The sequence below is a fragment of the Rhinolophus ferrumequinum genome, chromosome 6 (assembly GCF_004115265.2).
Source record: "Rhinolophus ferrumequinum isolate MPI-CBG mRhiFer1 chromosome 6, mRhiFer1_v1.p, whole genome shotgun sequence".
Classification (NCBI taxonomy): Eukaryota; Metazoa; Chordata; class Mammalia; order Chiroptera; family Rhinolophidae; genus Rhinolophus; species Rhinolophus ferrumequinum.
In genome coordinates this window covers 4,751,418-4,767,693 of record NC_046289.1, presented here as the reverse complement: position 1 = coordinate 4,767,693, position 16,276 = coordinate 4,751,418, and the positions used below count along the sequence as shown (strand labels likewise).

General features: G+C 46.1%; 1 protein-coding gene across 8 annotated transcripts in view; it reads right to left on the bottom strand.

Annotated features, from left to right (window-relative positions):
* SETD3 (SET domain containing 3, actin histidine methyltransferase) overlaps nucleotides 1-16,001 on the bottom strand; it is a 60,623-nt gene extending 44,622 nt beyond the window's left edge. The window contains exons 1-9 of one of the 8 annotated variants that reach the window (XM_033108184.1): nucleotides 15,848-15,991; nucleotides 10,837-10,949; nucleotides 9,954-10,115; nucleotides 6,487-6,513; nucleotides 6,261-6,370; nucleotides 4,428-4,520; nucleotides 3,090-3,238; nucleotides 1,104-1,177; nucleotides 545-798 (exon numbers count right to left, since the gene is read on the bottom strand). In XM_033108184.1, coding sequence (XP_032964075.1) covers nucleotides 545-798; nucleotides 1,104-1,137 — 288 coding nt within the window. In that variant the 5' untranslated portion in view covers nucleotides 1,138-1,177; nucleotides 3,090-3,238; nucleotides 4,428-4,520; ... (3 more) ...; nucleotides 10,837-10,949; nucleotides 15,848-15,991. Of the gene's footprint in view, nucleotides 1-544; nucleotides 799-1,103; nucleotides 1,178-3,089; nucleotides 3,239-4,427; nucleotides 4,521-6,260; nucleotides 6,371-6,486; nucleotides 6,514-8,201; nucleotides 8,668-9,953; nucleotides 10,116-10,775; nucleotides 10,950-15,847 lie in introns of those variants that run through there. The other 7 variants (XM_033108185.1, XM_033108183.1, XM_033108182.1 and 4 more) reach the window with 7 other exon arrangements.
* Between the last annotated feature and the right edge of the window lie 275 nt (nucleotides 16,002-16,276).

Sequence of the window (16,276 nt, the reverse complement as noted above, 5' to 3'; positions counted from 1 at the left end):
GTTGTGCTACTATCGGCCACGGGCTCCGAGGCCTCGTTCACAACCTTAGAGAGATTTGTATACGACACTTCTACTTAGAACAAATTAAAATGGACTAATATACAGTATACTTTAAAAAACAAATCAGCATTATAATTAGTGAATTAATTGTCAACATTTTACTGCTAATATGTATGAAGAACCCACAAACAGATCTTCAGTTTCTTGGAAAATTTATACACAAAGCACTTTTTTGTATTAGATACATTTTATGGCTTTTAAATTTTCATTGTACTTTGTTTTCAGAAAAACTTAGTGACTTTCGTAATTTAGGAACACGTGCTGCTTATATTAACACGGACACTGATGAAATCGATATAGTCAAACCATATTTCAGTGATATTGCTGTGAAAATGGAAACAATGGACTAAAACACATTGTCGTGCGAAAAGCAAAATGTTTAAGCGTCCTTTCTAAGACGTCAAGTGGAACACCTATGTAATCAATTTCCTTTCTCTCCTCGCCCTGTCAGACAGACCGTTACAAGGACCAGCGGCTCACCTGAAATGACTTTGTAGAAGTAGGCGTACTGCCGAGCCGTGTTCTTATACTGGCTGAAGACATCGTGAATGGCTTGTGTGGACTGAAGGTACCGAACTTCGTCCTCCCCAAAGTAGAGAGGGGTATCGTACTCGCTGGGGAGGGTCTGAATGTAGGGCTGCCAGAAAGAGTTAGGATCGGCGCGCTCACACAGCAGATGAAAGGCCAGTGTGATATTCCCATGGCTTGAAGAATTCGGTCCTTGAGAATACAAGGGCCCTGAAGCAACCCAGAAGTTAACAGTGTAAGTTCCACCAACATCTTTCAAAAGTGTGCATTCGAAATATATATTAAAGTTATAGAAATACCCGAAAAGTCTTGTAACACTTAAAGTAACATGCACCTTTGTTTGGACACTCTTCTACTATGTCAGATGACAAGCATGGAAAACAACTTAATGTGGATTTAGGGGAATATTTCACTAGTTGAGAAAACCACCAAATATGGTCCTTAGCACCACAAAATGACATTTTATGTGTTTCTGTCATTTCACTTGGCTTTGAACAGTCAGAAATTATTCTCACCCAAAACTGAGTTTTTAGCAGATTCAAACATCATTAGCAATTTTCCGTGGAACCCATAAAAATAACTCTTCTGCCTAGAAGGAAAAAAAAAACAAGAAAACAGTAGAATCATCAAAACATATTAACAGTCTTCGATCCAATAGTGTCTATGGTCGGAAAGCCCACGACACGTGAACACAACTACGGCTGCAGGTAAGTACTTCATTTTAATTACCAAATATATTTTAAATGTAAGCACTTATGATGTGGTTAAGCGAGTGGAAGCTGGTTTAAAATCCTGTTTACAATAGAAAAACTATACATACTGAGAGAGAATCTAAAAGGGAACTTTCAACTGTAATGTGAAGCAAACTATAACTTGGGGTGGAGCACAAAGGTGTTTATTTATTCTCTGCTGCACTTACATTTTTAAGTGCTAAAAAACAGAACATAATTTCTACCTTCAACAGAACTCTACTCCGACATGTCAGCTGCTCCGCCTGCTCCTGCGCGTTGGAAGCTAGGGGAAACAGTCCTTCCTCTCCACACTTGTCTTTAAAAACAGTTCCCAGCAAAAGCACAAGCCCCTAAGACAGACTTCGGTTTACTCATTTTCTTTCCCCAAAGTGTTATTTCCTATTTTGGCAATAGGAGAGGCTTTTTCTCAGTGTGTTCTGTATGTGTATTTATACTGCTTCTAGTACCTTGATTGTGGCGATGGTATCACGGGTGTATCATGTTTAAACTCATCAAATATACGTATTAAATATGTGTGATTTCTGACATATCAGCAATCGTTAATAAAGCTTAAAAAAGCCCGTGCACGCAGTGCAGACACCCCCGCCCCCCCGCTGGGACGGCTGGGGCAGTGTGCACGCTGCTGACGCCCCCCAGCTGATGCAAGGGCAGAACGTGTGACCGCTCGTTTCCTCTGGCCTTTTCCCAACGTCTATCTACTATCTGAATTGTTTCTGTGTGTCTTGTCCCCAGGAAGAGACCCTGGATTTCTTTGCAAGCCAGGCATAAGAACAAGCAAGGGTACTGCTGACAGACTGGATATTAAGAGGTTATCTAATAAAACCAGTGTATGGTTTGTCAGTACACCTACAACCTGGCCGAAAACATTGCTGAAGTCTAAGAGGACCTACTAAGTAACTCCATTTCCTCCACCCAGGTTCTGAAGCAACTCAGAGAGATACAAGATGACAACAGATGGTCACCCGGAATACCACCTACTGAACCCCAGAATTAGACTCTCCCACCTGGTTACAGGCAGCACTGGAGCCCACAGGCCTCCCATGTGTGACCCGGGCCCCTGGAAAACTCAGAGGGTACAGAGGACACAGCGCAACGAATGCACGCACATGGGCAAGCCAGCTCCCACCAAGAAAGAGGCCAACCCCAGTCCTTCTTCCCCAGATCATCAAACAGATTAATTCCGCCTTCTTTCTAGGAGAGGCACAGTGAGAGGCTGAGAGAGGGCCGCTGCTCCCTCCATCTTGAAGGAAGGACCGGAGTGGAGAAAAAGCATTTGTCCTTCAGCATATGTGTATTTTCTTCCTTTCCTTGGTTTGCCTCTAAGTAGGGGTGCCTCCACCCAAGAGAGTGGTAGCATAGTCAAGCTGCCCGGCCTCCAGCCCACCCCACCCCACATCCCGTCCACCGCAGGCCCTGGGTGCGCCCCCTGCAAACCACCTGAGCCCACATCCTGTCTGTATTTAAATCTCAGACTCCTGTGAGGTGCTTCTGTCATCACCTAACAGAGGCCCAGAAATGGGAAGCGCCGGCCCCCAGCACAGCTCCCGAGGAGGACGAGCTGGGAGGGGCTGCCCGGAACAACGGGCTCTACCAGGAGGCTGCCGGGCGGGAGAGGGAGCGCTGGTGGCACGCTGCCTCCCTGCCGACAGGCGCACAAGCCCAAGGCATCTGTCTCCACGTCCTGTGCCTGCTCCTCGACACCCCAGTCCAGACACACAGACCGACCAGACCAATAGGTTATACACTCACCTTGATATCTCTTGTTGCTCTCAAGCCAAAGCCTTCTTCTTTGAAGCTAACCATTTCAAAACCCTCGACAGAAGCTCCATTTTCAGATGCCCATTTCATTAGGTCAGGAAAGTAATCTTCTCTTTTTCCATCGAAAGTAACAGACAGACCTGTATCGATCCAAGTTTCAGGAAATAAGAGCTGCTTTTAGGACATGTATCATTCACACAACTCCCAAGAAATAAAGCACAGAGCGTAACTGACATAGGAAATACCAGTAACACTCCAATCTTGAAAAAAACCAAAACGAATCACCAGCTAGCCGCAGCACATCTCCTAACGAGTAACGGGAAAGACAGAACTTGCACTTCACTTACTGAGAACGAGCGAGATCTCTAACTTTAGCATAAGATGTAGTCAACAATCTGTACTCAGGAGACACTGAGGATACACAAAACTTTTCAGCCCCATTTTCGATGAGGCAGGATTAGCAGTCTCCATTTAGTGCCAATAAACACATCATAAAGGAGCCTGTCACCATCTGGGGCTTGAGACCATCTAACCGAAGGCTACTACATGTCTGTAGATGTTTGTGGAAAAGCAATAAAGCCACTACTTCAGGGAGCAAATAAAAAACAAACCCTCCTCTGACTCACTTTCCTGACAATACATAAACAGGAGTCTAAGAAGGTTTCCTCCTCCTTTTAAGCACAGGCTCCTTATTATGTTTTCCCTGCACCTTCCTTGTGGCCCTGAAGGACTAGTATCCTCGCTTTCTGCGCATTACAGAACAAAAACAATAGGTACACTGAACAGGCTTTTCAGCTGACACGTGGCCCCTTGCCAGCGTGGCCGAGAATCATTCGGACATCTACTGAATACACCCGTAAAACACAGCTCCGAAATAAAGTACATCTCTTATTTAATCAAAATATGTTTCAGTTCATTGTAAACCTCGGCGAAAACATTAAGCAATCAGTAAATCCTTGTGTGTTGACCACACCCAGCACTAAGGACTGACCTCAACCCTAAAGGGAGCACAGTATGGAAAAAGAGATTTAAACAACTATTTCCTAAAATAAAGATAAAGAAAAGGCATATCATGTTAGCCCCCAGAAACAAGCATTTCCCCTCCACAGAGTTCAACACGGTTACCCCTTGCAAAGCAGGCAGCCTCTCAGCAACGGGAGGGCTCCCGAGAGGTGCCCAGGGCAATCTCTCCCAGCCTAGCGGCCCCTTCCCCAACCTTGCGGAGGCATGAAAGACACCGAGAGCGTGACTACTCCCAAAACCTTTCTGACTTATGACAAGTTTCGACATGATTTTCTTAAACTAGGATTAGCATTCTAGAAAATGTACCTTTCTGTTTTTTTCGTATTTTCTCGACCAGAGACCGGATCTGCACATATTCTTCCCATTCCTTTCCCGGACCAGGGGCAGGACTACTGCATTCTGTAACATAAAAGCCACGCACACATTTCTTTCAGCTTAACCTGTTAGTCTTCAGAAGAAAGAGGATTTGGGTTTTGCTGTTGCCGTTGGTTTAAAGGACAAAGATACTACAGCCATGATGAGAAACGTGAGAAGTGTAAGTCAGCTATACTTTTCAAGCTGTAAACCCTCCGAAACTATTCAAATGCCAAGTGCTCCTCTGCTGCCCCAGTACCTGGTGTTAACACCCAGCTTGTATCTACTTCATTCCTGCTGCTCTGATACACCATCCGCAGATCATACGTGCAAACAGGAAAACCTAAAAAGCTATGCTAACCTGCAAAACACTGCCCTGAAAACTCTTGCAGATGGTAAGAAATGGGAACATTGAAAGTCAATGTTTCTTTCTAGTTAAACCTGTAACGATGGCTCTCTAAGGGAATCGTCAATTTGGATATGAGGACAATTAGTCAACAAACATCCACATCCATGTGTAAGGCACTATATTAAGCCCTCTGGGGGAGTCACAAAAAGAGACAGCACGGTCAGTGCTAAGGAAGCAGCGGGGATTCTGCGGTAGGCCAGGACCGCAGGCAACACCTGCGACTTGGCATTTGGGAGGCTGCACACGGGGCACCGGCCTGCAGCAGCTCTTCCCTTTGAAACAGCTACCAGTTTAGAGAGCCCTTCCCACGCTCCGCTAAACCTCTCGGCCCGCTCTGCTGTCCAAGGAACGGAGTCTACGTGGTATGTAATCAGTAATGACCAGGTAGACGCTGACTCAGAACTGTAACATTAAGGCTGACCAGTCTTACTTCATTCTTCCATCAACAAACACTGACTGAGGCCCTGGAATACACGAACATGAGCCTGTCCTAAAGCTGCCTAGTCTAGTGGCGAGGCAGGTGGTAAGCGGTCAGTGCATCAGGGCTCTGTGGGGACCCACAGCGCTCTTGCAGGAGGGGGAGATGAGGGTCCAGGGGCCGTGGGATACTCAAGGGGGGGAGTGACCCGGACTCGCTGCTGCCTGCTTGTCAGGAGAGAAAGCTACACTTGTATTGGGGCTTAGACTCACAGAATCCAAACATCAATGAGACTAGTGTAGTTAGTAGTTAATAGAGTGACTACAGCTAAATTTAAAACATACACAGCAGCAGTCAAAAAAAGTTCCAGTTTATACTACCTTTCCAAAGCAAAAGATTTCATTTCCTTGAACCAAGAACGCCTAACTTCAGCAGGTAAAAACTGGACAACTCTTACTGAACCACTAATGATAAAGGTGAGCCAACCTAGTACGGGTGCCCTTGCTTCCAGGTCTGCTCTCCTTGGGCTCGACATCCCAGAACACACCTTCACGTGTCGTAGCTCACGTGGCCCTCGTGACACTCCCGAGATGGTCTTTATTTACGGATATGAACACTGAGACTCAGAGCGGGGAAGTAATTTCCGAGGCCACATTGCTAACAAGTGGATGAGCCTGTCCGTGTCCCCCGGTGCCCAGGGAAGCCCCTGCTGTGGCGCCTGCGCTATGGGCGCTTTACATTCAGTATCAAATACAGGCCTCATTCAGTCACGCGGCACCGACAGTGGCACGGAAGCTCCACGCGCGGATGAGCACGCCGCAGTGGAAGAGGTTCCCTAACTTGCCCAGCTCACAGGCTCACTTCACGCCTCACCACACAGGTGACTGTCCCTCGCAGCACTGAGGACACAGGAGCCAAAAGGCACGTCCCCCATGGGAAGGCCGAGAGCGCGACTTACTCTGCAGCAACTCACTAGCCAGGTTCAAGGTTTCCTTCGGTGACACACTTGCTGTAGCACCAGTGCCTGATTTTTGCGTTTTTACTCGACTCTTCTTACCCATTTTCTGACTACAGAGAAGAGGAAGAAAGGACAAAGAGAAATTCACATTACATTTCCAAAGAACAAAATCAAGTAATAAAAGGTGCCACCACAGTGGCTTAGCCTTAAGATGCTAAGAACTTACCTCACAGGTGCTATATCCTGAAGTTTCCTTCCAAAAAAAGAAAAAAACGTGTAACAAATATTAGCATTTGGAGGCTCTCAAATGAAACAAAATCTTCTTTGTAGTCTCTGGAAGAAACTGTTTCTCTTCACCTACAGAAACTATAATAGAAGCAAATTTTACTCTAGAACTTCTTTCCAATTACACAGGTTTTATTGTGTATACTAAAATGTTTATTCCCCTCTACTACAGAGGTAAAAGTTAAGGATACATATATGTATCAAAAATTATCCTCTGGGCACAGAAACCGATACACCTGTATTCTTTCTCCACGTTTTGCTTTAAAAGGCTCATTTCCTTGGACATGTTAGGGCTCAAAGAAACTTCAGAGAAAGGTCACCTAACTCCTTCATTTTGTTCCATGGAAAATTCACAGTCCTGCGCCCAGAGTTTCACTGGAGTCCACGGCAGACCACAGACTTGAATGAGGTCTCCCAGTACCTCCCAATCTGGTACTTCAACCACCCACAAGTCCTGTAAGGTCTAACATATACGCAAGGACCAGAACATTCCACAACCAGATGAGACAGTGGGACAGGAGGCACCAGTGGCTCTTCTCTGCATCTCAGGCCCTTCCGTGTCTCCCGGGGCACCTTTGGGGAGGGCCACTGAACTTGACCTAAAAGTAACGAAAACTAGCCATAGTGTGGAAAGAAGGGTTCTGATCACTCTCCCAAGTGTGTGTCGCCTGCAGAAACCCGCCTCCGGGGATGGGCTCGCCTGGCTCTCCCTGCGGCTCTGGGGGCCAGACCTGCTGTGTGTTAGGTGCCCAGTGACTCTGAGGCGGCCCTCCGAAAGCCTTCCCTCTTCTCAGCAGCCATTTCTGGTCTGTCAGAAAACAACAAAGCAGGGGTAAGTGTATTCCACGGAACGGGAAGAGCGACAGCCAACACGTGGCTGGAAGCCCTGTGGGCACCATGACCGGGGCACAGGCATCTATCTGTGTGCTGCTCTCGCTGGTCAGACACAGTCCCGCCGCCACACCCGCAGAGGCTCCCGGTGATGGCAGCTGCATCAGGGGGCTTAGCTGTGACTTGGCCAGAAGCCCACAGCTTCCAACCTGAAATCCTGTATTGCATCCGGCACACAGGCAGGCTGTAAGCGCAGGAGACTCGCTGAAACAAGCTCTCTGGTCCACGCCTGGGACCATGCCCGGGGACCATGCTAGCGGCTGCAGGAGACATGCAGGAGCCGAGCAAAGGAGAGAAGGCCTGGTCTCAGGGATGAGGAGGTGGGGAAGCAAGACTCGGCAAGGAGAGTTCCTCAAGTCCAGAAGGCAAGAAACCAGAAGGCCTCAAATCCAGGGAGGGGCAAGAAGGATGACTAAATTTTAAGACTCAGTTTGAGAAGGTGGGAGAATCCAGTAAGAATGGTTTCCTAAATTCAACCTCCTTCGGCCTTTTTCAGCTAACAGAGTTCCCCTACATCAGGGGTGTCAAAACTGCGGCCCGTGGGCCAACTGCAGCCCGCAATCCATTTTTTATTGGCCCGCAGCAAATTCCCAAAATATGTTTAGTTTACTTAAGTAAACCAGGTGAGGCAATACGTACTTCACCTCGAGTGAGTGGCCCGGCTGTGTGTGTATTTTACCGCATATGGCCTTTGGTGAAAAACGTTGAAAAAAGTTTGGACACCCCTGCCCTACATTATGGATTTGAATTGAAATAACTACCTACCCTTTTCATTTACGATTCAAAAATCCGTTACACACAATGAATGATTTTCATTGTGATTTCAGCTGTATCTGGGGCTAGATTCCAAGTTTCAACAAACAAGTCAAGTAGACATCCTGTACACCCATAGGGCTCTCAGTGGGAAAAGCTCCCTGTTAGAAATTCACCAAGTTCCTACAAAGACCAGATATTTATCTTCAGCATTTATTTCAAACATGTATATTAGAAAAATATAAAGATGTGCTAAATTAAGTATGTGCACACACACACACACTCAAGTGCAATCTCAAATACTAGCCTGAAGGTACAATGCTAAATAAAAGTTCTCCCAAAGTTTAGATTGAAATCAGGTATAATTTACAAATTTTTATTGAATTATGTGGAGAGAATAAAAAGGATTTATACAATACTTAAGACAAAAGAAAGTACGTAGAGAGTGGCCAGATGGCTCAGTTGGTTAGAGCACAAGCTCTTAACAACAAGGTTGCCGGTTCAATTCCCACATGGGATAGTGGGCTGCGCCCCCTGCAACTAAGATTGAAAACAGCGACTGGACTTGGAGCTGAGCTGCACCCTCCACAACTAGATTGGAGCTGATGGGCCCTGGAGAAACACACTGTTCCCCAATATTCCCCAATTAAAAAAAAATTTTTTTAAAGAAAATATGTAGAAAAGCAACAGAGGACTGACAGACAAACGATTCTACGAACAATAATAGTTATAGCTGTTCAAAGGGGCATCTGTAAGATGGAGCAGTGCGCCAGGAGTTTCACACACAGCTACTTTTCTTAATCAAGAGAGTTTAAAAATCTACAGAATCCTCAAAATGTGGATTTTAAATGCTCTTTAAAACACCACAAACTATTTAGCAAGTCCACCAACAACTTCTTTACCTAATAGATAAAATGAGCTTTAGAAGACAGTAAAATAAATGCATACTCAATTATCTAAATTGCTGACTAATATGCAAGTGGCATCTGTAATCAACCACCACTTCAGACCAATCCAGTGATTCTTCTACATATCATCTCGGTGGTGGGACAAACAGGTCAGGAGAAATAAGATTAAGTGCACGTAGGGACCTTGGCTGATGATGGGGGTGGCGGTCAGAGAAGGTGCTGGATGGACGGTCGACCCATTTTTACGTAGTTCACACATACTGAACAGACTGAGATGGAATTCAGCTGCGTGAGTATTTTTTTTTCCAAAAAGTCTGAGTGGAAACAATGTATATTTGTATTTTTCTTCAGTTACTTTCAACTAAATCCAACTAGAATGAACATTTTTGATTATACTTATTTGGCAATTTATCCAGGAAACCTTAGCTCAAACCCAGCACCTGCTTTTCAATGTATCGCACTTTATAGCTGAGTTGACTAAAGGAGAGAATGGCCCCGTGGCTTCCTCCCACCTCAGGCACCCAGCTGCAGAACGCACTTGAAGGGAGTGTGAGAGGCTGCCCGATCTTTGTGTAGGAAGAAAATCTCCCGAAAATACTTTGCAGGCCACTGATATCGGATTACTACGTTCCGAATTAAAATACAAGTTACGGGATGATGGCTCAGGAAAATGAAAGCACTCCCCAACTGCAAAGTAGTAACTGTGCTGATGTCTCTCTCCTGCAGAACCGGAAAGGCATACACAGCCTGCGTCGCATGGCACCAGGTTAACGGAAACTATAGCGTGCATCAGACAGGCGCTCTTTCTCTGCTGACGAGCAGGGCCTCGCAGCAGGGTCAAGCCATACTAACTTACACCAGTTGAAGCGGCTAACTAGCACCCATCACTCCAATCTATCAAAGGAGATCCTGATGTGTCACAACTCTAAAGGACCAAGAGGTCAAGGCAAGCAGGCAGGCCGGAAACTGGAATTCACTTCAGCTCAGGAGCTTCTTAAGTAGGAGGATGAACGTGGACCTACAAATGGCATGTAAGTAAAATTTCAATCTTTACACAGAACAATTTGGGTTGTCTTACAGATAGATATAGATATACATGTACACAAACTTGAGGTTTTTAAAAAAAAGATGTTTCTTGCTTTCTACGATGCTTTTTTGCTATTTTTCCACTAATTTACACCATAATTTTAGAGGTGCTTAAACTATTTCTGATTGACTCTTCAAGACATAATAGTTTTAGTTTTAAACTGCTATTGAATTAAGTTGCAAATATACTTAAACTAAAATGAGGCTCCTATTTAAAGGGAGTTGCAAAAAAACTTCTCATAAAGCAACGAATAATTTGGTATCATGAATAATCATTTCCTATTGTATCTTTCTAACAGAAGAAAGAAAAAATGGTAAGTGTGAAGGAACAGCTGTAATCTGTCAAATTACCTTGAAACCACCCACAGTCCTCCCATAAAGGATTCTAGATTGTAGAATTGTGGAATTTCAAGTTTAGGAGAGACCTTTGGGGTTACCTGTGTTAACTCTCAACCCCACATGTTTAAAATAATGACATCTAATGTTATGTAGCAGCCATGGCTGTTAAAGTGCTTTGCGATCCACTACAAATTCGTCTGAAAACCCTGTGCGAGAGGCAGGGCTGTGTCATCCCTGGTACAAACGACACCACCTGAGGCTCGCTGCTGCCAAGTGGCAGAGGCGGGAACAAACCAAAAGTTCTGAGGGTGCACCTCTGCTCCCCAACACACCGCACTGCTGGCCCCCGGCTGCTGCTCCGTCTCTTCAGGTCAGAGTCCTGACTGTTTGAAAGTTCGTCATCCACCTTGACCTGTCTCAAGTCTGCCTTTAAAAGAGAAAACAACCCTTCAAATTTTTGAACACGGCTTCCTGCGCCTCCCCCTCCCCCCAAGTCTTCCCTTCTCCACACCTAACATGCTCCTCACAAGGTACTTCTCAAAAATGGACAAAACCACTTCGGGACATTACACTTCAGTGAATTTTTTTTTCGAAGTCAACAAAACCCTTCAGATGTGCTCTGAGAGGGACCACTGCCTTCCTGGAACTCAATTCAAGGAGGTTTCACGAATAATATACCTAAGATCGCACTCGCTTTTCTACAAGCCAAGTGAACAAGTGAAGCCATTCACGCAGTCAGTGCACACGCTCCCCTAGCCTTCAGGATCAGATGGTAGTCAACTGGAACCTTCCTTACAGACCCTGACCTGCAGCAAGACAGACATGCTGGAGTAAATTGAGTGTTGACCCGAGACAGTTCCTCATGCTAGCCTCGTGCTGTTGGCTTCTAGGCCACTGCAGCTATGTGATCCCTGCCAGTGCGCCCCAGCAGGTCCCCAGCACGACTGTCTTCCTCACAGTGGCATCATTCGGGAATGTACTACATCAGGAACTGAGGTAAGCATTTTACACAACAGACAGACATTATTTATGCCCCCTTTGCAGATGAGAAAGCTGAAGCTTGGAGGTTAATTCATTTTATGCAAGATGACAGACAGCTGGAGGCAGAGCCTCCCCAGCACAGCTTGATGGCAAACTTGACTGATACTCAATAGATTTCATGGACTCACAGCTCAAAACCAAGCCATCTATGGAGGCTCTGAAGGGCTGTTGTCATCTCGGAAGTTCAAAACAACAGTATTCCCTCAAGTAGTAAAACATACAACGTGAAGGTTTTCTCTCTCTGGTCTTTAAAAGGACAGAGCCATTTTGCCAGCCTTGTCCAAATACACAGGAGTGGCCTCCACTTCACTGTGGGACATGATCAAAACTTTCAAATTAGCTTCCGCCCGGTCCCACCCCCCCCACACCCATCTTTGAAACAGGACATCCTCTTGTCCTGGATCGCAAAACTGCAGAAACCACTTAGTAGACCATGACCTGTAGATACTAAAGCATTCAATCAACAAACGAAAAACTTTATTGGTCATTAGTCAATGTTATGGTAAAAGCAACTAACAAGTATGTTTCAACATTAAGCCTTACTTTCTCTTAACTGTGCTTAACAGAAAACTACTGAGATTGAAGTCATGCCTCACTGAGCTTGAAACCTTAAAACCACTTAAGTCACAGAATTTTTTGAGACCTTTTATGTTCTAATGAATTGTATCCTAAAAAGATGGAAAGTGAAATGCAGGCTCGTAGATAGGTAATAAGCCTAAAATAGTGCATATTTATTAAACGTTCTATGTAGACACCTCATTATCTACATACTCTAGACAATTCTTTCATCTTTCTGAAAAACGCTGACAGAATTTCTTCCTGCTCAGTCCCTCTGTCCCCCATGACTGAGCCTGGGCATGCGAAACATGACAATCCCACTTTGCTTGGTAAACAGTACCACTCAGATCCCTTTCAAAATCTGAACTCCAGAGTCGGTCTTCTCTTGTATTGTCAGCCAAGAGTGGTTAGACTTATCTTGATTATCAATTAACTTCAACTTGGAAAGTACTTAAGAAAGAATTTCAAAGTTTTAACTTTAGGATATGAATTTTATAATCATTTGGAGTCATTTTTCTTCCAAACTTATTTCAATTGAAAATTGTCAATTTCAGTTGAAAATTGCCTGTGTTTGTACCTCTTGTCTTACCATCTGTTTATTTCCAAAACCTGGAGAAAACTCACCACCTAGAAATGGAGTCTACACAGCTAATCTCTGGCTTGAGTTACTAGGTGAATTAAACAAGAGAAAGCAAGACTTCTAACTTTCCAGTTGTACTAATTAAGCTTTTTAAGACAACTAAGTGACTTGAAAAAAAACCAAAAACCAAGTCTCAACTCCTTTATAATAGAAAAATATAGTGTGCATATTAATAGTGTTAGAAAGTTATTTTTACTTTATGTAAATTTACATTATGTAAATTAATTATATCTGCAGATAAAAACACTTGATTGACATCTCCAACTTTATGAATCGGAAAGTGAGATGATAAAAGGAAATCCAATGTACAGAAGTCAATTTTGCCAAGTAAGGTACACCTGTAAACGCAACAGAAGTGAAAACTAGAAAAATTTAAAAGCAAGGACTCCTTAGTCCTCTTAACTGGCTAAATGTGACTCAGGACGAACAGATAGCCAAGATGAACACTGCTATGACTACAGCAAGAGAAAAAGGTTGCACACAGGACATCAAAACATTGGCCTCAATTAGAATGCTAGCTAATTGAAAAAATAACCGGCCACAAGCAACTTCCAAAATAACATAATAAAGATATATTCACTCTTCTGTTAAAAATGTTTAATGCCATAGTAATAAATGACTGCTCCTCCGCAGGGGAAAGGGGAGGCCCCATTCCCAGGATTTAGGTCCAAGGAGAGGAAACACACTTGAAACTCTTCCTCCCCACGCCCCAACAGAAGCACGATGCACAGTAGCCAGGGGCAGACAAACCAGTTTCTAAAGATAAAAACCCTCCCAGTGAAAGATAGTCATCAAACCACACAAAAAAAGACACACTATTATTAGTTACATTTCTAAAAGCTACTTCAGATTAGTGATAAGAAAAAAGGAGAGTATGTAATTGAAACGTTTTAAGAGACTTGGAAAGCCTCAAACTAAACTGACATCGAATTAAAAACAATGTAGAGTAACCCTGAGCTAGGAGGTAAGATTTTTACTCGTACTGTCACCAAAATTCCACACAGCACAAACTAGGTACCCGGTTTTCATTGAATTCAATAATTACCTACTAAATATTTACTACAAGCAAGCCTCTGTTGTACTAATGTTGATTCTTTCCTCCGGCTGCCATCTCCTTTGTCCTTCTCTTCTAATATGAGAGCATCAAGTTTTAAGGAGTCCATTGTGACCTGTTATCAGAGCTCTCAAAATAAAGACAGTTGAACTTCAGAATGGAAAAAATCTGCAGAAAGGCCTCTAGTTTTCTCATTTTCCAGTGGCCTCTAAAGCAAAGGTTTAATTATCATTTAAAACATGGCTTAAATGTTCACCACAAGGAAGAGAAGCTCAGTAAGTGTTCCTTTCTTATTGACAATCTTACTGCACCCCTATTGACAGAATTGAACAGAAACTTTCATTCCTACCGCACATGCGGGCATAAAAGTTTTAATTATCAACTCCAACATCATTCGTATTCCAGGAAAAAAAGCACTGAGAGATGTTAGCATGCTGGAGGTGAGAAGCAGCAACCGTTTTACTGGTTGAGACTGGAGTTTCATTTCAGATATTAACTCACAAAGTTGAATACACAGAGAGAAAGGAGAGCAGACAGGAAGGGGTAGCAGAAGGCTAAAGCCAAGATTATTCGGGGTCCCAATAAAGAGGTTGTTCTGCAGCTGTTTGAGAATTTGGCGTTACAAACTACTTTCTTGGGCCAGAGAAAAACTCCTTAAATTGCTGGAACTTTACCAAAATATCAATCACAGCAGCCCCTGGGACTCATTTGGTAAGGCAGGACTTGCAGGCACCGTAGCCTCTATAGACACAATACACCATGGTTCAAGCAAGTCTTGCCAAGTTTTAACCGTGGTGAGGAAAGTGTGATTATTTTGCTATATTCTTGAGGTAAATGCATTCCCTTAAAATAGTAAGGAAAACCTCTTAGAGGTTGATGGTTAGGTCAGTTTTGAAATACCAATGGGGTCATTTTTTTAAGAATAAAAATGGGGTAGGGAGAAGTATCATTTACATACGACAAAATTCACACTTTTCAGGGTCCAGGTCTAAGTTTTGACACAGGTGTATAGCTGGGTAACCACCACCATAACCAAACTACTGTCAGGTCCATTGTCAAAAGGTTAACTCTTCCAAGGCTCCTAGTAAAAGCAAAATTAAACTGTCCATATACTTTATAAATTTATTTTTGCTTTTGAAACATCACCGTCTTCATTTGGAAAAGCAAAATACCCTTCAAGTGATCCTAAATGTGTCAACACACCGCGGGCGTGAGGCCCCCCGCAGCAAGTGGCGCCCGACAGTAATCCTCTCCTTTTCCCCAAGTGGCAGTCGGAGAGGCAGAGCTGCGTCGCCAGGCTGGAGCCACGAGGAGAAAGAGTTTAATGCCGGAATGACAAACTCCAAAGCACTGAATTCTTCTCCCTAGTAGGGCACGAAGCGTGTGGAAGATGGCCAGGGCGCGTGGGAAGAAAGATGACCTATTTTCAACGACTGTTTTCATAACTGGAAAGTGAGAGAAGCAGGGGCTAGTCCTCGGGCACCCCGGGGCACCCCGGCGGGCACCTGAGATTTGGAGAGAGGAACATAAAGCCACACACAGCCTTCACCCAAGCAGCGGGGTGACGACGGGAAGAAGGAAGGAAGCGAGAGCGCGAGCCGGCCGCACGCTGAGCCGAGCCTACGAGCGCCAGGGAAAGGGGCCCGGGCCCCACCCGGTGGACGACGAGGGGCCCGGCGCTCCCTGCACCTGCCACCACCTTGGGCGGCGGGCGGAGCGGGGACCGGAGCGTTGGGCTCCAGAAGAACACGCGGGGCAGCGGCGAGTGCGCCCCCGTCCCGGCAGGGCCGGAGGGCAAAGGCCAAGCGGCACCCTCCGACCCCACCGGGTCGCCCATACCCCGCCCTCCCCTCCGGGCCCCAGGGCGCCACCGCCTAGCACACCCCAGGCCCGCAGCGGCCAGCGGAGCGCGGGCCGGACCTCGGCCGAGGGATGCCGGCCAGGGCTGGGGGCAGCCTCTCAGCGCTCGGGAACGACGGCGCGAATCTGGCCCGCGGGCCGCGCGCGCGGAGGGGCCACCGCCAGCACTCACCTGCCCGCTGGTCCCTTCGCGCAGCCGCAGCGGCACCACACTCCGGGCCAGACCCACCGTCTGCTTCAACCAAGCCCCAGGCAGCAGCGGCGGCGGCTGCGGCCGGACGGGAGGGGCGGGACCGCGGCCTGAGACGGCCCGCCGCCGCGGCCCAACCCGGCTCCGCCCGCCCCCGGGCCCCGCCCCCGGGCCGCCGCCGCCGCCGCCGCCCATTGGCCTCCGGCTCATAGGCATGGGCACGGCCCCGCCCCACCGCCCCCCTACCGTTGAGCTCGGGCTCCTCCCCGGCCATTGGGCCAGAGGGCTCCTGGGCCCGAGCGGCCGGCTCGGCCCCCGCCAGCTCAGGGGCTACAATTGGTGGGGCTACGCCACGCCCGGGCGCTGATTGGAGAGTGGGCAGCCCCGGGCCCCACCTCTCGCGTCCAAGTT